The 24,905-nt window shown below is 37.8% G+C and overlaps 1 protein-coding gene across 1 annotated transcript in view; it reads left to right on the top strand.

Annotated features, from left to right (window-relative positions):
• Positions 1 to 24,207, top strand: part of ZDHHC2 (zinc finger DHHC-type palmitoyltransferase 2) — a 70,067-nt gene extending 45,860 nt beyond the window's left edge. Inside the window, exons 7-13 of the mRNA XM_030312226.1 lie at positions 7,643 to 7,763; positions 9,972 to 10,104; positions 12,555 to 12,681; positions 12,980 to 13,072; positions 16,761 to 16,873; positions 19,148 to 19,222; positions 21,707 to 24,207. Coding sequence (XP_030168086.1) covers positions 7,643 to 7,763; positions 9,972 to 10,104; positions 12,555 to 12,681; positions 12,980 to 13,072; positions 16,761 to 16,873; positions 19,148 to 19,188 — 628 coding nt within the window. The 3' untranslated portion in view covers positions 19,189 to 19,222; positions 21,707 to 24,207. The remainder of the gene's footprint in view (positions 1 to 7,642; positions 7,764 to 9,971; positions 10,105 to 12,554; positions 12,682 to 12,979; positions 13,073 to 16,760; positions 16,874 to 19,147; positions 19,223 to 21,706) is intronic.
• The last annotated feature ends 698 nt before the right edge of the window (positions 24,208 to 24,905 follow it).

Genomic DNA, 24,905 nt, shown 5'->3' with positions numbered 1-24,905 from the left:
GATGATAAGGGATGGAAAGGTGGAAACAATCCGTATTAATCCCAAGCTTTGCACACCTATAAATCTTACCGCGCTCTTGCTATCCTCACTACAGCACAAAAATAGGACATAATAATTTGCAACGATAGCAACTTTTTCTAAACCTGCAATTAATTTGGCTTTGTAAGAGGCTTCTAGCACCATCTGACAATCTTCCACATTTTGACAGATCTTGTTAAATAAGTGAAGGGGAACAGATCTAAAGCTCTGGAGGTTTTAAACTATCTTTTTTTTTTTTTTTTTTTTAATTTTTTTTCCAACGTTTTATTTATTTTTGGGACAGAGAGAGACAGAGCATGAACGGGGGAGGGGCAGAGAGAGAGGGAGACACAGAATCGGAAACAGGCTCCAGGCTCTGAGCCATCCGCCCAGAGCCCGACGCGGGGCTCGAACTCACGGACCGCGAGATCGTGACCTGGCTGAAGTCGGACGCTTAACCGACTGCGCCACCCAGGCGCCCCATAAACTATCTTTTTTAAAATGTTTATTTATTTTGAGAGAGAGAGAGAGAGAGAGAAAACGAGCAGTGGAGGGGCAGAGAGAGAGAGAGAGAGAATCACAAGCAGGCTCTGAGCCGTCAGTGCAAAGGACTCTGGAGGGTTTAAAAGCGGGCTCGGATTGCGTAGCTGTACCTCCGCGTTATCATGCTCACTCTTCATGGCCACGTGGAAGCTGTTGAATGAACCGGCCGCAGTACCCGCCAACTTCTGTGTCGTTGCTTCTCTGGACTGTTGTGTCTCCTGTCATAGCCACCGTTGTCACAGCCACTGCCTCAGCTCTGGGCCCACCCTTGCAGCAAGCAGTAGCCAGGTCGGTTTGTGAGGGGATGAGTGCCAGCGGCCTAATATTTGTCTGGTGCCAGCTGCATGGAGCAGTCATTTCATTTACGTATTTTAAATTTCAAATTAAATTTTTAAATTAAAAAATTTAGGGGCGCCTGGGTGGCTCAGTCGGTTGAGCGTCCTACTTGGGCTCAGGTCAGGATCTCATGGTCTGTGAGTTTGAGCCCCGCGTCAGGCTCTGTGCTGGCAGCTCAGAGCCTGGAGCCTGCTTCCGAGTCTGTGTCTCCCTCTCTCTCTACCCCTCCCCTACTCATTCTCTCTCTCTCTCTCAAAAATAAATAAACATTAAAAAAAAAATACTCTCTGGACCTACTGATATATATGGAGCTGTCTGGTTCTTTTTTTACTGGTTGTATGATATTCCATTATGTAAGCTGTTTTTATTTAACCAAGCTTAAACAACCATTTGAGTTGAGATTTAGGCTTAGGTTATGATCCCAGGGTTGTGGGATTGAGCCCCATGTCAGGCTCCACATTGAGGAGGGACCCTGCAGCTGCTTAAGATTCCCTCGGGCGGTGGAGGGGGGTGGGGGGGGGTGGGCCTGGGTGGCTCAGTCGGTTGAGCGTCCTACTTGGGCTCAGATCATGATCTCATGGTCTGTGAGTTCGAGCCCCGTGTCAGGCTCTGTGCTGACAGCTCAGAGCCTGGAGCCTGCTTCCGAGTCTGTGTCTCCCTCTCTCTCTCTGCCTCTATCCTGCTCATGGTCTGTCTCTCTCTGTCTCAAAAATAAAGAAAAACGTTTAAAAAAAATTAAATTAAAAAATTTATAGGTGATACGTACATACTCACGGTACTCAATTTAAAAATTAGGGGCGCCTGGGTGGCACAGTCGGTTAGGCGTCCGACTTCAGCCAGGTCACGATCTCGCGGTCCGTGAGTTCGAGCCCCGTGTCAGGCTCTGGGCTGATGGCTCGGAGCCTGGAGCCTGTTTCCGATTCTGTGTCTCCCTCTCTCTCTGCCCCTCCCCCGTTCATGCTCTGTCTCTCTCTGTCCCCAAAATAAAATAAAAAAAATAAATAAATAAAAAATAAAAATTAAAAAAAAGTACAAGTGTTCTTCTCAGTGCCCTCTCCCCCTTTCTGCTCCTGCTTACAAGAACATGTTGCTAAACATCGCGTGCACATTTCTGACATAAATGTGGATTTGGGTGCGTTACGTGTTTTTGTACACACGCAAAAATATTTTACACATTGTTTTCACACAAGTGGTTCCATTAAGGACTGGGTTTGTGCCTTTTTTTTTCTCTCTCCACTTAATATATCCTGGAAAATTTTCCCTATCCGTATATAAATAACCTTTTTTTATAGTCATTTTGGGAATACAACAGTCATTCATTAAAAGATCTTCAGGATGTTCCAAACTCTTATTAGGCAGGTCTTGTATATAATTTTGAAGTGCAGGAACTGTCAACTTTGAGCATCTGAAAAATCAGAAAACTATGCTTGTTTGTCGTCAATGATTTCAGCTTCTCTGCTGTGGCCAGTTGAGATTACCCATAAGGGTGCTGGAGTTCAACATCACACTTGTGTTTTAACTAAAATGGTGATGGATCTTGTGGTCAGAAGTGTTTTTTCTTTTAAAAAAATTTTTTAATGTTTATTTATTTTTGAGAGAGAGAGAGACAGAGCATGAGTGTGGGAGGGGACAGAGAGAGAGGGAGACGCAGAATCAGAAGCAGGCTCCAGGCTCTGAGCTGTTAGCACAGAGCCTGACACGGGGCTCAAACCCACAAACTGTGAAATCATGACCTGGGCCAAAGCCGGATGCCCAACCGAATGAACCACCCAGGCACCCCAGAACTGTTTTTTTCTTTTAATATAAAATTTTCATTAATGTTAATTTTCTTTTTTTTTTTTTAATTTTTTAATGTTTATTTCTGAGACAGAGACAGAGCACGAGTGGGGGAGGGGCAGAGAGAGAGAGGGAGACACAGAATCGGAAGCAGGGTCCAGGCCCCGAGCTGTCAGCACAGAGCCCGATGCGGCGCTCGAACGCACAGACCGTGAGATCGTGACCTGAGCTGAAGTCGGTCACTCAACCGACTGAGCCACCCAGGTGCCCCAATGTTAATTTTCTTAATGATCTGTTTTGACATGCTTGCCAAAGATTAGGTAACGCTAATTAAATTCGATAATTTTAGCTTCATTTTGTTGAGCACCTATAATGTGCTAGAGACTATATACAGATGCACACACACACACACACACACACATATATATATATATATATAATCTGTAATTCTTGTAACAATGGCAGAAATTATAGAAATTATTTGTCCCTGGGCACCTGGGTGGCTTAGTTGGCTGAGTGTCCAACTCTTAATTTCAGTTCAGGTCTTAATCCCAGGGTGATGGGATCAAGCCCCATATCAGGCTTTGTGCTGAGTGTGGAGCCTGCTTAAGATTCTCCCTCCCACCCCGCCCCCCCGCTGCCACTCGTCTCCCCCAGTTGCATGCTCTCTCTCCTTCTTTAAAAATTTTTTTTTCGTTTTTTTTTTTTTTTATTTTATTTTTGGGACAGAGAGAGACAGAGCATGAACGGGCGAGGGGCAGAGAGAGAGGGGGACACAGAATCGGAAACAGGCTCCAGGCTCTGAGCCATCAGCCCAGAGCCCGACGCGGGGCTCGAACTCACGGACCGCGAGATCGTGACCTGGCTGAAGTCGGACGCTTAACCGACTGCGCCACCCAGGGGCCCCTTTAAAAAAATTTTTTGTAAGGAAATTATTTATCCCATTTTAAAGAGGAGGGGTAAGTGGGGCTCAGAAAAGTTAAAGAGTGGGCTTAAAGTCCCATGGCAAGATTGTTGGACTCCAAAGGCCACGTTCTTTCCTTTTTTTTTTCTATGTTATGTTCTTTCTCCAGTTTAGAACCAGAAAGCATTTTTTCTGAATCAGAGCCAACAGCTGTTTGCACTGAATTTTAAACAACACACAAGGGATATTTACCACAATCATGTTTTATTTCTCTATATAAAATCATTCAGACACAGAATACATTCTCTTCCTTTTAATTTTTTTTATTAAATATGATTTATTGTCAAATTGGCTTCCATACAACACCCAGTGCTCATCCCAACAGGTGCCCCCCTCAGTGCCCATCACCCACCCACCCCTCCCTCCCACCCCCCATCAACCCTCAGTTTGTTCTCAGTATCCAAGAGTCTCTTATGGTTTGGCTCTCTCCCTCTCTGTAACTTTTTTCCCCCTTCCCCTCCCCCATGGTCTTCCATTAAGTTTCTCAGGATCCACATGTGAGTGAAAACATATGGTATCTGTCTTTCTCTGCCTGACTTATTTCACTTAGCATAATACCCTCCATTTCCCTCCATGTTGCTATAAAAAGCCATATTTCATTCTTTCTCATTGCCAAGTGGTATTCCATTGTGTATATAAACTACAATTTCTCTATCCATTCATCAGTTGTTGGACACTTAGGCTCTTTCCATAATTTGGCTATTGTTGAAAGTGCTGCTATAAACATTGGGGTACAAGTACCCCTATGCATCAGCACTCCTGTATCCCTTGGGTAAATTCCTAGCAGTGCTACTGCTGGCTCATAGGGTAGATCTATGTTTAATTTTTTGAGGAACCTCCACACTGTTTTCCAGAGTGGCTGCACCAGTTTGCATTCCCACCAACAGTGCAAGAGGGTTCCCGTTTCTTCACATCCTCTCCAGCATTTATAGTCTGATTTGTTCATTTTGGCCACTCTGACTGGCGTGAGGTGGTATCTCAGTGTGGTTTTGATTTGTATTTCCCTGATGAGAAGTGATGTTGAGCATCTTTTCATGTGTCTGTTGGCCATCTGGATGTCTTCTTTAGGGAAGTGTCTATTCACGTCTTCTGCCCATTTCCTCACTGGATTATTTGTTTTTCGGGTGTAGAGTTTGGTGAGTTCTTTATAGATTTTGGATACTAGCCCTTTGTCCGATATGTCATTTGCAAATATCTTTTCCCATTCAGTCGGTTGCCTTTTAGTTTTGTTGATTGTTTCCTTTGCTGTGCAGAAGCTTTTTATCTTGATGAGGGCCCAATAGTTCATTTTTGCTTTTAATTCCCTTGCCTTTGGGGATGTGTCAAGTAAGAAATTGCTACAGCTGAGGTCAGAGAGGTTTTTGCCTGCTTTTTCCTCTAGGGTTTTGATAGTTTCCTTCTCACATTCAGGTCCTTCATCCATTTTGAGTTTATTTTTGTGTGTGGTGTAAGAAAGTGGTTTAGTTTCATTCTTCTGCATGTTGCTGTCCAGTTACATTCTCTTCCTTTTCAAATTGAGTCTACAAAGGAGTAGAGAGTTAAAACATTTCATCAAAGCTGTCTGTTATGAAGAGACATTTTATTACTATATTTCTTCAAGTGTAAAGTACATATCAAACTCTAAAATACTTGGTCTTTATTTACTGACTTTCTCTTCTGTTTCCTAAGTGACAGTTAAAGTTACATTACATCATGCTCCTAAGTAGAAGTCAAAGTAAGTTAAATTCAATGTTATAAAATCTTCTACTTTTCATAAAAATGCTATGTATCATTTAATACCAAACCTGCTTCTTACATTCCCATAGGAAGAGAAATAATCTTTCCTATCCCTTCTTATCTTCCCCTGGTCCACAAAAGAGTCATTGTCTTTGCCCCCATTGTCCAGAGTATTAAGGCACCCCAGCTTCCATATAACCATTCTCTCCTCTAGAAACCAACACAAGGAAGCTAAGGGATTATCCTGCATCCTTTGGAGACAGAATGCAATTACAGTAGGCTTGTTTGGAACTCTCTGCAATATTATTTCTTGCCATTGTTTCATTCAGATGTCACAAAAGGCAATCTCAGCAATTGGTTTACACTCACACTAGAATCATAACTGTTTTCATACAATGTGCACCCACAAGTTTTGCCTTCTTTATTACTTATTTGCAATATACAATACCTTTATGTTCCAGAATTATTAAATCTAATGCCGTTCCCTTTACCTTATGGTTTTTGAGGTAGACGATATAAACATTTTTCTCCCCCCCCCCAAATTTTCCATTTATTCATAAACCAGATAAAGGCTTACCTTTTTACTTTTTTTTAAAGTTTTTTTAATTGTAATAACACTTACACAACACTTACCCTTTTAACAAATTCTTTTTTTTTTATTTTTTTTTTAACGTTTATTTATTTTTGAGACAGAGAGAGACAGAGCATGAACAGGGGAGGGGCAGAGAGAGAGGGAGACACAGAATCTGAAACAGGCTCCAGGCTCTGAGCTGTCAACACAGAGCCCGACGCAGGGCTTGAACTCACGAACTGTGAGGTCATGACCTGAGCTGAAGTCGGACGCTTAACCAACCGAGCCACCCAGGCGCCCCCCTTTTAACAAATTCTTAAGTTCACACTACAGTGTTGTTAGCTACAGGTACAGTGTTCACCACAGACCTCTGGGGCTTATTTATCTTGTATAATTGGGTAAACATTTTTCATATGTACACTTCTACTTTAAAAATCTAAAAAGAAAAATGCCTTAGTTTGTTAGCAAAGTCAACAGAGAATGAGGTCACTTTGCTAACATTAGAGTAAGCAAAAGATATTTGAGGCCAGGAAACAATACGTGTATGTTCTTTGCACTGGGTTTATTGTAACAGTTAACAAAGTTAACTCACCCATTGAAGATGCCAGCCATTTCCACTTAGGTGTTGTGTCACATTTACAACAAGATCATCCTGTAGTTCCCTGTCTTTATCAAAAAGAAAATAAAACAAATTTTTTAAGTTTATTTATTTATTTTGAGAGAAACAGAGACAGCGCCAGTAGGGGAGGGGCAGAGAGAGAGGGAGGGAGAGAGAGAGCATCCTAAACTGGCCCTGCCCTATCAGCACAGAGCCTGACGCAGGGCTTCAAGTCAAGAAACTGTGAGATCACGGCCTGAGCCGAAACCAAGAATCAGACGCTTAACTGACTGAGCCACCCAGGCACCTGAAAATTAAAAAAATAATAATAAAAAAATAAGAAAAATTGATAGAAGAGTGTGGCTATGAAGTATGAGTTGTATTTGTATTTATGTTTATTGATATATAATAGTTTGAATTCTTACCCCTCCTCCTAAATATACTTTAGTGTGAGAACTGAGAATTTTCAATCTCCATGTTTGGAATCAAAGGCTATAAAGCCCACCTCCAGAATGTTTATCTTGCAGATAAGGAAAATGAAAGTCTCGCAGACTATTCCACTTGGTCAGGGCCACGTAATTGTCAAGTGGCGGTTTTACGTTATGATCCCCGCAGTTTGGTTCTCAATCCTATTTCTTTTCTTAAACCTCCCCTTGGTAATCTGTTTACTTCAGTGGTGTGCTGATGGCATGCAAGCAGTTTGTGAAGATATTTCATCTAATTCGGGAAAACCTGAAAGATTTGAAGTTACTTAATCATAGTTAGAAATTAAATCCAAAGGTAAGAAAGAAAAAGAACATAGCATGTTCCTCTTGTCTGCCTGACTTCATGCGGTTTCTCCCCAGCTCTGTGTTTTTAGGCATGTGCTTATTTGCATAAATGGACACGATACACAGCTATCGGTCCATGATTGATTAAAGCAAAAAATCTAAACAAATTCTTTTGGGAAATGGATTTTTTAATGGTCGTATGTGGAAAGAAATCTTACGAGTCATGCTTAAAGAAATGCCAATGAATTTTAAATGACAGGAAACCAAATACTGTGTTCAGGATGAGCATATCTATACCTAGGTTGAATGTGCACAACTGACTGAAACTGTTGTTTTTGTTTTCTTAACAGGGTGAACAATTGTGTTGGATTTTCAAATTATAAATTTTTCCTCCTTTTCTTGGCTTATTCTCTGCTGTACTGCCTTTTTATTGCTGCTACAGATTTACAGTATTTTATCAAATTTTGGACAGTAAGTCAATACCTTGGTGTCTTTTTGTGGTATATAAAAGTACATAATAGATTTTCAGTAATCAACTTATTTCAGACACAGATTTCATAAAACAGAGTTCATTTCTGTATAGTCAATCCTCATTGCTCACAGATTCTGTATTTGTGAATTCTCCTGCTTGCTAAAATTTATCTGTAATCCCAAAGTCAGTACTCGCAGAGCTTTTGTGGTCATTTGCAGACATGCTGAGAGTGGGAAAAATTTGACTCGTCCCGTGTGCACATTCCCAGTTGAGATCAAACAAGGCAACATGCTGCCTTCTTGTTTGGCCTTCTTGTTCCCCCTTACTGTAAACAAGTATGCTTTTCATTCTGATTAGTGTCACATTTTTTGCACTTTGTACTTTTTGTTGGTGATTTTGCTATTTCAAATGTAGTGCCGAAGTGCTTGCTGTCTGGTGTTTCTAAGCAAAAGAAGACTAGAATGTGCCTTATGGAGAAAATACATGTGTTAGAGAAGTTTCCTTCAGGCATGACTTACGCTGTTGTTGGCTATGAATCAACAATATGTACTAAATAAGATGTCAGCAAGGTGTCTTTAAGCAGAAACACACATCAAACGAGGTTATGTAGTGATCACTTGCTGAGAATATGGTGACCAGAGGCTCGCAGGAACCTAACCCTTTATTTTGCCTTTGGCATTGGATCCATAGCCACAAATTTAGTGTTCATGGCACCATTATAGAACATAACCACAGTGAATAATGAGAATTGACTCTGTTAGAAGATTTTTTTTTTTGGTATTTAAAAAAATTGAAATGTTTTCTTTACATATGTAAAGATTATTTTTTAAAAGTATTATGTCTAGAATATCCTGAAATTTTATTAGGTATTGCTTGATTAGGCTTTAAGTAGCTCATTTGTTTTTAAAGATTTATTGAATGCCTGTATGTGCCAGCTGCATCCCTAAGCACTCGGAATGCACAGGCATATATATGGACATGCTCCTAGCATGCAAGAATACTCCAATGTCCAGCTTGAAGAATAGCCTCGAATGAATGTCTGAGAGATAATACCTCACTGCTTCTCATTCCTATGGATGGTTTTAGTTGCAAACCGTATTCTATATATATATATATATATATATATACACACACACACACACACACACACACACATATACATACATACATATATACACATATATGTATATATACATATGTATACATATATATACACACATATATATATATATACATACATATATATATACATCCGTATACTGGTCATTCCATATATATATGTGTGTATGTGGATATATATATATATACGTGTATATATATATATATATATGTATACACACGTACATATATATATATATATGTATGTATACACACATACATATATATATATATGGAATGACCAGTTTTTACTCTGAGGACTCTGCTGTCAAAGGTGTCAGTGAGATCCGGTGACCTGTGCTAATATATAATATTGAGACAGTATGACCTTCCATCAGAAGGGGACATCTCCTAGCAGATCTGGTGTTTCACTCAGTTTCCATAGCCCAAGCCTGGCCTTCTAGAGTGGACGATACATATAATGAGATACAAACTGGTTTTGCTCTGAGATGGCCTGTTCAATCACATGCATATTGTAAGGCTTGTTTTAGGTCAGTGTTATGCACTGGTGTTGATCTTTTCTGTGATGCTGTTCCTCAAAATAGCTCGAAGCCTTACTGTGGACGTGTCAATGTATGTGTTCTTGTAGTGGATGCTGTTGTTTGTAGTAATGTAAAACATCGATAAGAATAGTAATTGTGCCAGTTAACCTTCATTTTCAGCCTTTATAATAAAACTATTTAAACATTTGTAAAGCTGTAGTATATTAACAAAACATTTTTGAGAAATAAATTAAAAACTATATCTTATAGTTCCTTTTATCGTGCTTCCTAGTGTTATAGTTTACACATATGGTATCACAACTTTTCTATGATTCAGTTATGAAAAACAAATATCCCAAGTTTAATATCTTTTAATATCTATATAAATTAATAGCAAACATTTTTTAATCTTATGACATATTTTTCCTCAACATTTAACAGAAAGCCATGTATCTTTCTCCATATCTAAATTTTAAAAAAACAGAGCAGAAAAAAAATCTTACTTACAAATGTAGGGGAATACATATCCCTTTGACAAAACATTTTATTTTCTTCCTTTCTTTATAGAATGGCCTACCCGATACTCAAGCCAAGTTCCATATTATGTTTTTATTCTTTGCCGCAGCTATGTTTTCTGTCAGCTTGTCTTCTCTGTTTGGCTATCATTGTTGGCTAGTCAGCAAAAATAAATCTACATTAGGTGAGTATTCAATTGTAGTTAACAGAACTTTAAACGCATCAAAAGTTGCCATATGATTAAATGCCAACCTGTCCTGACGTGGTAAAAATCATTTTTATTTCCTACCCTGTTGTATGAGAGGGTCACTTAGCCACCTACAAATGCACTCGTTCTGTATATTTATTGACTGTCCATTGTGTGTAAAGCATTGTGTATATACAGTGGTGAGCAAGGGCAAAATAGTCTATGGGGGGCACAGAAAATCTGTAACCAAACGTAAAAGTAATTACAAAATGTCAAGTGTTATATAGGAAGCAAACAGGATGCTGAGGTATGAATCGAGGACTGGGATGATGGAAGGGAACCTACTTAGAGTGGCCAGGGAAGGGCTTATCAAAGCAACAAGTATATAACCTATGAAGTCCGTCATGGTAAGAGCCGTAACATCTCAGGCAGAGGAAACAGTATGTTCAAAAGCCCTACAGAGGTGAGATGCAGCTGAAAACAGTACTTAATGGGAAATCCACAGCTAGCTATAAATGATTCCATTAAAAAAGAAGAAATATCGCAAATCAGTTACTTTAAATCTTAAGGAAGTACAAAAAGAAGAGCAAAGGAAACCCAAAGCCAGCAAATGGTAGGAAATAATAAAGATTAGAAAGGAGACAACAGAAATCGAGAATTTAAAACATAGAAGTCCAGTGAAATCAATAATTGGGTCTTTGAAAATATGAACAAATTTTACAAGTTATTAGCAAGAAAGAGAAAATAGAGAAGACTTAATGAAAATCGGTAATGAACGTGGGGATATTACTACTGAATTTACGGAAATAAAAAGGGTTATAAGTGAATACCCTGAACACCAAAAAATTAGGTAGCCCAGATGAAATGGACAAATTTCTAGAAACATACAAACTACTAATTTGACTCAAGAAGAAATACAAAACCTGAGCAGACCTGTAACAAGTAAAGAGATTGAATCGGTAATCAAAAACCTCCCAACAAAGAAAAGCCCAGGACCATATGCCTTCACTGGTGAATTCTCCCAAACATTAAAATAAATAAATAAATAAATAAAAATAACATCAATTTTTCTCAAACTCTGCCAGAAATTAGAATACAGGATAGCACTTTGTAACTCATTCTGTGAGGCCAGGATTATCCTAATACCAAAGCCAGACAAAGACATCCAAGAAAACTACAGCACAGTATCCCTTATGAATATAGATACAAAAATCCTCAATAAAATAAACCAAATCCAGCAGCTTATTAAAAGGATTATGTATGGTGGCCAAGAAAGATTTATCCTAAGAATGCAAAGGTGTTTCAATATGCAAAAATCAATCAATGGTAATATACCACAATAATACAATGAAGGGGAAAAAACCCACATGATCAACTCAGCTAATGTAGAGAAAGTATTTGGCAAAATCCAACACCCTTTCAAGGTAAAAACACTTAACAAATTAGAGGCAAACGAGAATTTCTTCAGCACAAGGGGCTTCCTCAAGCCCCAAATGATAAAGTGCATTAATGAGAAATCTGTAGCTGATATCATACTCCATGGTGAATATAAAAACCTTTCCCCTAAGACTAGAAACAAAACAAGATTGGCCACTTTCCCTAGTGGTGTTTAATCTAGCCAGAAAAATTAGTCAAGAAAAAGAAATAAAGCCATCCAGATAGGAGAGGAAGAAGTAAAACCATCTTTCTTCGTGGATGACATGATCTTCTGTATTAAAAAAAAAAAAAAAAAAACACTTAAAGAATCCACAATAAAAACTATTAGAGCTAATAGCCGCATGACACAAAATCACTATGCAGAAAAATCTGTTGTATTTCTATACACGAGCAAAGAACCATCCAAAAAAGAAATTAAAGAAACAATTCCATTTACAGAAGCATGAGAATAATAAAATAACTAGGGATAAGTGTAACCAAGGAGGTACAGCAGTGGTACACTGAAAACTACCAAGCTTGCCTGAAAGAAACTAAAGACGCAGATAGATGGTAAGATTTCCCGTGTTCATATATTGGAAGACTTAATATTTTTAAGTATGACCCAAAGTGATTTACAGAGTCAGTGTAATCCCTATTACAATTTCAATGGCCTTTCTTGCAGAAATGGCGAAGCTGATCCTCAAATCTATCCATCCACACATCTATCTAAAAAAGTTCCAGAATTTATAAAGTTTTAATTTGCTTATTTGTGTTTTCTGATTTTCTTTTGCAATGCACACATGCTGCTAATCATAATAGAAGGATTCTTTAAAAATGAAAATAAATGCAATCACATCCTCTGAAACAGAATAGGCAATCTATGTGGCAGAGCTTTTGATAGGTACGCGAGTTGTGCATTCACAGGAGGCTAGCCATTGATTTTTAGAGTTCCCTCATTTAGTCCAGTGGTTTCTAAATGTGGGGGTTGCTAGATGTGTTACTCATGTGATTGTTCTCCCATTTTTTGGCAGAGGCGTTTAGAAGTCCTGTATTTCGACACGGAACAGATAAGAATGGATTCAGCTTGGGTTTCAGTAAAAACATGCGACAAGTTTTTGGTGATGAGAAGAAGTACTGGTTGCTACCCGTTTTTTCAAGGTAGTTTGTTGTGAAAACATTCGGGTTTTAAACCAATGAAAGCAACCCAACAGAAGAACTATAATTCTGCATGGGAATTCCTGTTTTTGTGAAAAGAATTATTTCGTGGTTCACCCTTATATCAGTGTGGAAGTCAGTTAACTCAGCCTCTCCCTTAACAAGCTATATTGAAGCCAGGGTCTGATAGACCCATTTTGTCCTTAGCATAACTGTGTTCCGCTGGCAAACATCACATTGTAATGGTTTCACACTATGGCCTTTTTTACCGCTCAGTTGTAAGTTTTCGTTTTGATTCTAGTCTAGGTGATGGCTGCTCCTTTCCAACTTGCCTTGTTAATCAGGATCCTGAACAACCATCTACTCCTGCAGGAATGAACTCAACATCGAAAACGTAATCCCGTATTTTTTTTCTATTTTACTTTCAAATAATATATGTTCTCCTCCTGTGTCCTCGGGCTATATATTTCTTGGGGAAAAAAAATTAAAAACCTAGGATACTTGACCACAATAGCTCCTGCTTGGAATGAGAGAGATAGGAAAGTATGATTGGGGAGGGGTACATAGGGAGCTTTAATTATGCTTGTCAAGCTCTGTTATTACTCTGGATAAACAGGTGTTAATTCTCCATACATGCTGCTTGACTGAAGTATATTACGATTTTTAAAACGTAGTGCTTGAAAGAAGAGCATATAAGTCCAAATTAGCTCCCCTAGTGATCAGGTGAGCAGACAGGAAACGTGCCCTCGGACCCCCCAGGTCCTTTCTGTGGTACCTATAACATTATAAAGAGATAAGAAGCACTTCCTTGGATTAGGTTTTTGGAGATCAAATAGAATCCCAGACACCTGCTTGCTAGTGCACCACATTTCCTAATGCTTATTAAAGACCAGTAAACATTATCTGGGCCATTTCAGTGGAAGGGAAAGGCAAGGGGCCCTAGAAATTTAGTGTTTGGAGACTTTTGCCCTTGCTTTGTCAAGAATTTGAGGAAGACCTTACAATTTGATTCTAACTTTGCAATTAACTGGCAAAAGGCAAAACTACTTAAACCTTTTAAATGCTATATATGAATTTTTAGGTTTAAAACACTAACTTTCACATCTTTAAGACAGATTTATTTGAATATGGCCATACCTCTAATTTTTAAGGGGAAGCCAATAGCAAGAGCATAACTGTAATATTCTTAAATTTTAGAGAGTTTCTTCTTTGCTGGAATGCCACCTACATAACACCTGTACCTCCGCTCCTGCTGTCTCCATTTCTTATTGATCACAGCACGTCCTCTGGTGGAGCCTGTCATGACCCCACAATTCTTCTTGAGGCAGTGATCCTGGTAGCCGTTCCAAAGCCATTTTAAATTGTCACGAGATGAAACCTGTTTGCCACCCCATCCCCAGCGTGACCTTGGACACAGTAGACTGAACAAGTTAATGAGGAGGCCATTCTGATGTGTTTCCCAGGGACATTCAAAGGCACCGGAGTCTTAGTGGGATGTCCCCTTTGAGTTTGGGCTTGAAAATTTAACGGAGTTATATCTTAACGATTTTCCTTGTATCTTCATGCAGAAAAATACCACTTTAATAGATTATTTAGAATGTTTTCAAGCTTTTATAAAGTTTAGTAGTTTTCAGTAACGTTTTTTACCCTTTAAGTGGTTTTTGTAGTTCAAGAAGATTTGGTTTTCAGAGATGGTATCTCTCCTTCTACTAAGTGTACCAAAGGCCCTCGGAGAAATCCTAATTCTGGCACTTTTGCCCTGCTAGGTGATCTTGAAGGGGTCAAGTAACCACTATTGACTTCCTTTTCCTTTAAATTTTGGGATTGGATTTTGACAGCTAAGTTGTCTTTTACGTAATTCTATAATTCCTCCTTGATGAGCCCATATAAAATTGTTATGGCAAGTGACTGCCTCTCCTCTCTACTGCAGAGTTTTATGTCTGACTGTCTACTGAACATTCCCACTTAAATGTCTAAAAGATATCTCCCACTGAACAGGTGCAAAGCGGATATCTTGATTTCCAACCATCAACACCCTTCGGCTTAAATCTGATTCTCCTCCATCCTTCTGGATGTCAGTATACGTGACCCCATTCTCCCAGGTGCTCAGGCCAGAAACCATGCACCAGTCTAGACTCCTCTTTCGTTACCTTGTATTTACTCCATTTGCACATCCTGTCAGATGCCCCTTCAAAATATGCCAATAATCCGAGTACTTTTTGTCACCCTCAGACTGCTTTCCGGTCCAAGGCATCGTTTCTCACGTGGATTACTTCCACATCTTCCTTGCTGGTCTTTCTGGTTCCATTTTTGCCCTACTTCAGTCTACTCTCCATTAAGAATCAGATTGTGTCACTCCTGTGCTCAAAACCCTCCCTTGGCTTCCCATCTTAATCAGCATAAATCAAATTAGTGTCCTTACCTTGTCCTGTCTAATCTGGCCCCAGTAGCTCTCTAATGTCATCCCTTACCACTTTCTCATCCCTCACGATCCTCAGACACACAGATCTTGCTGGTCCCCAAATGTACCTGGCATGTCCCTTATTTATTGTCTTTGTACTTGCCAATTCCTCTTCCTACCCATTTTTTTCCAGCTATCTGAATGCTCTTCGGCCTTTTCTTAATTCACTTCCAGCTCAGGTGTAACTTCACAATACAGGCTGTCTTTGAAAACCCTTTGTAAGATAGGGACCTGCTCCCTCGCTTCCCCTTACTCTCTCTTTTTCTGTTGTCAGCTCTTCCTGTCACCTGACTTATTACATATTCGCTTATTTATTATTATTCTTCCTCAGTTACAGTGAGATTTCTGTGCGATCAAAGACTTTATTCCTTGGTGTAATAGGTACTCAATGAATACAGTTGAATAAATGGATCCTTCCTTGCCATTTGTTAGTCTTGTTGGCAGTAATGAATCTGCAAGGATTCCCTAAACCAGGACCTGGTTACTATGCTAAACCAGGTGTATGGTCCCTTTCCTGAAGAAGAATAAAAATTAGAATACAAGAGTTATTTGGGGTTTTTTCATATAAATAGGAGACATGCTCTTTATTTTTAAAGATTTATCTCCAGAATTTTAATAAAGGGATGTTAAAGCTGCACAAAATTAAAATATTCTCCAATTTTAGATATGAGGTAATTATTAAGGAGCAAAAGCTTATCCTTTAAAAAATATAGTATAGTCAACTCACATATGTGAAATTATTCTTGGAAGAAATTGAACTTTTTTTTCTGAACATGATTATAATTACTATTTCAGGGTGTTCTAAAACTACACTTATATAGTTTCTATGCCAATATTTTTTTCTGAGTGAAATGTTATTTTTTAATTTTTATTTTTTCATGCCACCCAATAGATTGATATGTAGCATGTGTACTTAAATTTTAAAACTTAAATTCTTCTTTGAAGACTCTTCATTCTCCAAATTAAACAACGTTTGTAAAACCTGATGTTGTCAGATGTTTTCAACATTTTTGCAAGATAGCACTTAAATTTGTTGTTTCAGTTTAAGAGAGGAAGATAGAGAATTATTTGTTTAAGACTAGTTAGGCCACTTCAGAAACACTAGGCCAATTTTTCTCAAACTTTTATTTCTGCTATCACCTTCATATCTATGTTTTCCATATCCACATACCACATAAAACTAATATTTTTATTTAACATATTTATTTAAATTGGCACTGAAGTTTATTTTTAAATCAAATAGTGCCTCACTGTCATAAATGAAAACTGCAATAAATTGCCATAAATAGAATACAACTTTAAAAAATAAAATTGATAATTAAACACTATTAAATTCTAACTAGAATCCCTCACCTGCTAAAGTCAGAGGCGGAGGCCTGTTCTGTCAAAGATGGAGACGCCAAAGTCAAGGATTGTCATCTTGTTATATTCAGAAGAATGACGAGACAATGGAAGGGAGAACGGTTTTCTCATTGCGAGTCAGTGCCATTTAATGCCTTATTCCCTGTTCCCCAAATCCCCTTGGGAAGTTGTTTGAATTCTGTACTTTGAGAAACACTCAACATAACCTGATCAAGAATTAACATGATGATTATGATGATGATTAATTATTCTTATTCAGTCCTGAAAACCATCAGTTCCCTGCAAAGCCCTTGAGAGAGTCCCAGAGTCACCTTCTCACGGATTCCCAGTCTTGGACTGAGAACAGCGCAAACCCAGGAAAAGGCAAAGCTGGTAAGGGTGCCCTGATTTGACTGTTTTATTTAATTAAGGTGCTTATTCACCTTTAACAAAAGGTAAAGGTAGTGAAAACAATCCTATCATATAACCTACAAAATTTTGGAGTTGGATTCCCATTGTAAATTTAGAATTAATTTTCAGGAACTTTTTTTTGTAAAGGCCTTTGGTTAATGTCTAATGTTAGCTGAAGAAGATCATTTTGTGAAAGATCTACATTGCTTTTATCCCAGTGTAAGAACCAAATATTAACTATTGCCTATTAAATAAAATGATGTAAGTATACTCAAAATGTAAATGTTTAATGGAAAAAGTAATCGACTCAGGCAACAGATTGAAAAACATCCAGTGAAAAAGATCTTAATGTGATTCTTTTACTCTAAGATTTCTATCCAGTTTCAGAATGTCAGGGTAAAGTGATTGCGTGATTGCCGTAACTTCAGCTGTTATTTCTTCAAATCCCACTCACATTTCTATTGTATTGCTGTTGATTTTAATCTGTGACTGCATCAGTTAGTATAGTTTATCAGCAAAGGGTTTGAAGTTAGACCTGATTTCAGATCTCAATTTTGACACCTAATTGGTGTGTGAGATTTGTAGTTACCTAATCTCTTTTAGACTTAGCTTTCTTTTCTTAAAATGCTACTTATTTCTCAGGGTTGGTGAGGATTAATCAAAGCATGTGATCATGCATGCCAGCATATAGGGATGTGTGTGGTGTCCCTTATAATTGAGTATAAAATCATACATGCATGATGAAAGCACCATTAGCCAGAAAATCTTCTCCTTCATTTCTAGTCCTTTCTTCAAACTCTCTCCTAGTGCTGCCAGACTTTGGCTCACTTCACTTTATTTTATTTTTTTTACTTTTTTTTTAACGTTTATTCATTTTCGAGAGACAGAGACAGAGACAGAGCACAAGTGGGGGAGGGGCAGAGAGAGAGGGAGACCTAGAATCCAAAGCAGGCTCCAGGCTCTGAGCTGTCAGAACACAGCCCGACGTGGGGCTCGAACCCACAAACCGTGAGATCATGCGTGACCTGAGCTGAAGTCGGATGCTTAACCAACTGAGCCATCCAGGCACCCTGGCTCACTTCACTTTAAAGTGTTTGTTGTTTTATTTGAAATCTCTTTGGGATTTAGTGATCGTAAAACATGACAGTTCTAACTAAAAATTCTAAGGTCATTATTTAATATACAATCAGTCATATTCTGCTAAAATATAGGCTTTCTTTAAAGAGTTTTGTGCTTAAGGAATAGATAAAGATCCCCATCTTTTGAGTATTCCTGGTTTTGTCTTTCTTCCACCTTCAAACCGGCCATTCCATTTTCCAGTCTGTGGGAAGGGCTAGATATTGCCTAAACAAAAATTGATGACACCTGTTAGCCCTGTGAATCCCTCAGTTTTCTTGGAGGCAAAGAAGTGATGTATAGTCGGGGGTCAATTTTTGGGGGGTGGAAAGACAAAGAGCCCCCTTTCTTTCAGAAGGAATTCATGTTTCCTCGTACAGTTCTGCATTAACATAGAAGGATTTCTTCCTTTTTATATGCTGTTACTTATTTGGCATGTTAGATTAATTTTCTGTTACTTGGATGGATGAATATTTAAAGTCTAAAGGATGATGTAAAAGAAGGAAAAGAAATGTGAGAAGGATGAGGTGAGGGAGGGCTCCAAGATGAGTTTCAGCAGGATGTAGTAGGTAAATGTAGAATTAGGAAGAGTACTTTAAGATGACGTGAGAAGTGCCCAATCCAATGTTATCTTTGATGTTTTTGTTCCTGCCCACCCCCACCCCCCCGCCCACTTCCTCAGGTGTATATCTCTTTTTAAAGTGCTATTTTTGTGGGGCCTCTGAGTGGCTCAGTCAGTTAAACATCTGACTTTGGCTCAGGTCATGATCTCACGGTCTGTAAGTTTGAGCCCCACATCAGCTCTGTGCTGACAGCTCGGACCCTGGAGCCTGCTTCCGATTCTGTGTCTCCCTCTCTCTCTGTCCCTCCCCCATTGATGCTCTGTCTCTGTCTCAAAAATAAATAAACATTAAAGTGCTATTTTTGTGACATTCTGGGCGGTCAACACTGTATTGTGTGTGTGTGTGTGTGTGTGTGTGTGTGTGTGTGTGTTTCTGTATGATCATCTTACAAACCTGTACTGCATGCAAGGCACCTTTGGAAGCATATGGAGGGAATCAGGGATGAAAAAACTAGTCTCTATTTATTCAAAAGCAACCCCCCCCAAAACAAAATGCTAATTTTTGTTCTTTCTTGAAGGTATGAGCAATCCTGCATTAACCATGGAGAATGAGACTTAACTCTTCAAACAAAATAAATTCATACTTTATGAAAGTAAGATACGTTTTTTTCTTAATTGTTATGCTTTGTATTTTTAACAATTTTCCAGTTCTCTTAGGGCAAATAGTTCCCATAAATGTTATTATTTATTTTTGAGTGATTGAAATTTGAAGATGTTTTAATTAACCCTTAGGATCCCATCGTGTATCATGTTGGAGACCTGTGCAGGTGGACCTAGCTTTGGTATTAGCCTGTATGTAGGGTAACTTGACAAATAATTGGAGTAAGTTGATGAATGAAATTCATTTTTATAGCAATGCACTAAATGGCAAGGATTACTCCTAAAATATTGAACTTTACTTGGCACTTATCTTGTCAGATGATAGGATCCTGGAGTTTTTTATTTTCTTCTATCCTTCCAGATTACAGCAGTTATATCCTTGACCATCTGTCAGTAGAATCCCACTGGGTCTTAGTACAAGACAATTATATCTTGTTAGTGCAAACCTCTAGCATCCTAATTTTGGGTTATAGTAGCACGCCATGGCATGTGTTACCCTTAAAGTAATAAGTGTTCCAAATCATTTTCTTTAAACCATAATTTTTTTTAAACCTGTTGTTCTAAATCAGTTTCTTAAAAGGTAATTTCTTTATAAGCCAGCCTGCAATTAATACAATAAAGAGCAGCTTTGGAACAAAGCCATAATCATCTAAACAAAATAAAAAATTTTGTGTGCTGTTATAATAAACACAGTATAGAGTTGAACAGTCAAGTTATCAAGACAAATCTCTATTTATAAAACTGCAATCTAGAATCCTGAAGTCTAAAAACAATCAAGAGAATGGAATCTAAAACAAAATCATTTGTGTCAAAGTATTTCATGGATATCTGGGTTGTTTTCTTTGGTTTTTGACCCATTTTAATCCTCTAAATCTGTTTTCTTTCTTTCTTTTTTTTTAAATCTGTTTCTTTCTTTCTTTGGTTTTGGTTTTGATAAGTAACTATGTACTAACAGCAAAAAACTGATCTGGGAATTTGCCAGTTGACTAATGTTTTGGTTTTGGATGACTGTGGATGATCTCATAGTAGATCAGACTCATCATAACTATGGTTAGGATAGTGAAAATTTCATCTTAACTTGGCTAAATGGCAGAAAGACAATATTAAATTTCTAGAAGTAATTCTTTTTGAATTTTTTTTAATGTTTATTTTTGAGAGAGATAGAGACAGAGCGTGAATGGGGAACGGGCACAGAAAGAGGGAGACACATCATCCAAAGCAGGCTCCAGGCTTTGAGTTGTCAGCACAGAGCCCGACACAGGGCTTAAACTCATGAGCTGTGAGATCATGATCTGAGCCAAAGTCAGACGCTTAACCAACTGAGCCACCCAGGTGCCTCTCTAGAGGGAATTCTTAAAATGTAACTGAATACACAAGAATTGAATTACTAAGTAATACTACAAATAAAATATTATACTAGTTCTGTAAAGCATATAAAGTTTCCAGGATGTTTTTTCAGTATTTTGAACCATTAGTTCTAATTACCATTTGTTTGTGAGGTCATATGTGTTAAATGTTCTATATATTGATATAACCAGGGACATTTAAATGTGTCTTTAGAAATTGAATTTTCCCAAAGTAGCTAATATTCCAAATTGTTTTTAAAATATTTAAAAATAGTTTTTCCTGCTTTACATCTCAGACTTGCAATTTGTTCAGCGCACATGATATTGATAGGCTTAATTTAATTATATTCTGAATGATATTTTCATCTCTTCTCTTTTTGAAGTACATTAATAAATTATTTGTGGGCTTTTTATAAAATATTTATTAGTTCATACTTTGCAGATCGTTATGTCCCTAGACCCATAGTAGCACAGATGTGTAAGTAAAATTTAGCCTTTTCAACCTTCCCTCTTATACAAAGAAAAAATGCTGTGCTTCAGGTGCAGTGAAGCATCTGACTCTTGATCTCAGCTCAGGTTATGATCTCACATGTCGTGGTTTCGAGCCCTGCATTGGGCACCCTGCTGACAGGGTGGAGCCTGCTTGAGATCCTTTCTCTCTCCCTCTCTCTCTCTGCCCCTCCCCCACTCGCTTGCTCGCTCTCTACCTCAAATATAAATAAACTTAAAAAAAAAATGCTGTGCTTCTATGCACATGAAGTTTCAAAATGATTTTCCTACATCCCCATCCAGCTTAGCTGGCACTTCTAAACTCCTCCTGGCTTCAGACAAATGCAGAACTAGCAGTCCTGCCGCTGGCGTCGGGGCCCCAAACCTTACCCTGGACCTACTGAATCAGAATCTGCATTTTCTGCATTTTAACAAGATCCTCTGGCCTTGTATATGCATATTATAGCTTGAGAAGGACAGATGTAGAGGTCTGAATTCAAGAACACATCTGAGCTTTCCAGCACAGAAAACATGGAATTCTGAGCAGGGAATGTTACTCAACAAACATTGAATGAATTGTTTTTGTTTTTGCTTTTTTTTATAGTTAACACAGTAATTTCATGATTTCTGTTTCATTTCAAGGTATCAGTGCTGCAGGTGGATGGCAGAGGCTTCCCACAGGAAGGCACCACGGGCCCGTGGTTCCCATTTCTTCTTGGCTGGATATGCAGAATATGAATTGGTTAGTTCTCTCCAAGCCGTTGCTTAAAATATAACACATTTTTAAAAAAAACAGTATAGAGATTGTTTCAACTAACACAAATTCCTGTTAAATATTAAAAGTAATTATGGTTTATGAATCAAGGACAAAAATATCTTCTATCATAAAAACTTGGAATAAATTCATGGGCTTATTTTCACCCAGATATTTGGGTTGTACAATGTATACACATAAAAAGCCCATTAATCATCTGATTTTTCTGATTCAGAAAATTGAGACTATTAAGATACTGAAGTTTAAAAGATTTCAAATTACAGTATAATGAGAGCTTTATTCATAAAACCTGTTAGTTACCTCTGAGGTGGAGGGAGCCTGTCAGACTTGTTTCTTCCCTCTGCTGTAAATCTGGCCCCAGACTGAGTGAACTCTAATGACTATGAATTCATTGCAAATTTTAATTGGCCCACACTTGAAAACTGCCATCATTTTTTGCCAGACTTTAATTCTAGCCTTTGTTCCCTGCTGGAAAAGAAGTGTGATCATTGATTGAAGACTGAGCTCACTGATAAGCAACTAGCTGGCAAATTTTTTGTCACAACTAATACATTTCTATTACATCCAAGATATATTTTTCATCTCTCCCAATCTTCTTAAACCGGGGGAAAATCTATATAAAAACAATTATGATTGGTTTATGATGTTCTTTTGCCAGTATGGCTTTTTTGAAAATCTGTTTTTTAGGTTATTTGTTCTACTGAACAGAGCAAACGTATTGAATTTGTTAAGCATCGCCAATGGGCCAATAGATTAATCCTCCATTGGTATCTATATTTTTTCCGTGTCCCCGCTCATCAAAAGTATGACACTTAACTTTATAGTTCTTCAAATACTTAAGACTAAATTATGCAAATCATTAAAACAAATCGTATACTTTCAGAAATTTAGTTCAACCTGAACTAAATGGCGTGCTGTTTGGAAATTGAGTTTAAGGTAAACTAATGTGGTGTGTTTGTTAATGCCAAAACGTTCGGCTTCGGTAAATATACTAGGAAGCTCTTGTGCCTTGTACGCACTATTTGAAGTTTTATTCTTTTTTTGAGTGGAGTGTAAGTTTTGTAAATGTTAGAGATTAGAATAAGCTTAAACAGTTTTTGGTACTGATTTTGAGAATTTAAAGCAGATTATCTTTTAAAACGTGCACAGTTAAGGAACCAGTATTTAATCAAAGAGACAATGGTATTACACTTTTCAAAATCTGAGTTAGACAAAAATGCAACACTGAAGAGACCAGGAAGGAGACTGGAGGATAATGGAGTAGAAAGATCCTTGCAATTACTTGTTCTTTCTAAAAATATAAAGCTTACATTTTAATGAGTTTATGAAAGAACCAATGTCAGCCAAGTCCATTTAAAGATCATTTGAGTGCAATTCTTTGAACAACAGGGATACTCTTTCCGATTTTTTTTTTTTAAACCTGAAGACTTTGATCTGACAATCCGTTTCAGGAAATCTCAGAAGATATGATGCATTTTTACTTGTTACTTTTAAAGCATTTTTTGGTCATCATTTTTTATTACCTGAAGTGCCAGGTTGGAACCTATAGCTACTGCTACGAGTCTTAAGGGCAACAGCATCACGTGATGTATTACGAAATATATGCAGCCAGGTTTTTTCAAAGCACAGTACTATAGCCATTTTTGTGGACAGGATTTTGTGAGGTGTTCCTTCTTGTCAAAATAGAAGCTAAGAAAAAAAGTGGGGTTTCTATTCTTTCCCTTGCGAGAGTACTGTTAAATTTTCCCCCTTTAGGTCTTTTGTGTAATTATTGATATACATGATGAGTTGATACACAGGAGAATCATTCGAAAAAAATTTTTACAAATAAATTTTTTTCCATTAAGTTGCATTGGTTCCCTTTTTGTTTTCATACAGTGAATAATCTTTCAAGGGTTTTGTTTTTAATCTAGGTGGTTAGAATTTTTAGAGATGATGGCATATCTCATTAGATATGCAGTATAAAGTTTACCTGAGTGAATAAAGCATCAGATAGACCTGCATTTTTGTACATATTTATAAAATGTACCTTAAAAACATTTTAAACATTTTGCTTTAAAAAATTTAATTGCTCAACTGAAACTTGAAGACACTTACACTTCCACTGTCCCGATAGTCCACTTAACTGATAATTTTGATTTTTTCCTGTTTTTAGAAATTCTACCATAGAAAATTTTTAAGAATTTTTTTAAATATTGTGCAAATACTTCATATACTTTAGTTAACTATTTGCCATTGTGCAGTGAAGAGGGTTTGTTTTTTAAAGACAAAACTTTGTTGCATCTAAATACAATGATGAGCCATTCAAGGCAGTGCTTACCCATGAATTCCCTCCTGTTCTACCATAATAAAGTCTGGTTGATCACCATTATTAGCGGTCTATATGTAATTGCCTTTGCATTGACAATCGAAATTGCTTTCAAGATACACTTTTCCTAATGGTCTACCAGAGCTATTACAGACAAAATTGGTCTACAACCTGGCCATAACAAAGCTCTTTTTGAGGAGAGGTGGATGACAGGATGAGATCATGATCTCTTAGTAAAATGATTCTGAGGACAATTAGAAACAGACTGTAAAACTTGAGTACGGTGCGTTCAACAGTTAAGTATGGGAAACACGACATATGTTTGACAAAAACTACCCTCTCTAGAGAAGTCACAGGATTTATAAAACATGTTCTTAAAAAATGAAGGTAGTCATCGTGTGATTCATGCTTCAAGGAAACAACCTGTGAAAAAATTGTTACTCCCTTCTATTATAAACCAGCAGATTTCCCCTCTTTTGAAATACATCTGTCCCCTGGTGTGATGTTCAGTGTATTTCCATCCTCAAAAAAAAGAGGATGTACATACAAGGATGTCTTACCATAATACACTCCAGGTCACTAAGAGCTCATCCTTTAATTGTTCTTACACCAACAAAAGATTCAAATGTGACCATTTGGGCAAAAGACAACTGCAGATCGCTTGCAGCTTTTTCTCATGGCAGGAACGTGACAGCGAAAACAAAACCGGGGACCAAGCCCAGAGAGATCTTTGATGTTCTTGTTTGCAACCAGTATTT

The sequence above is a fragment of the Lynx canadensis genome, chromosome B1 (genome assembly GCF_007474595.2).
Source record: "Lynx canadensis isolate LIC74 chromosome B1, mLynCan4.pri.v2, whole genome shotgun sequence".
NCBI lineage: Eukaryota > Metazoa > Chordata > Mammalia > Carnivora > Felidae > Lynx > Lynx canadensis.
This window is presented reverse-complemented; position numbering and strand designations above follow the sequence as displayed.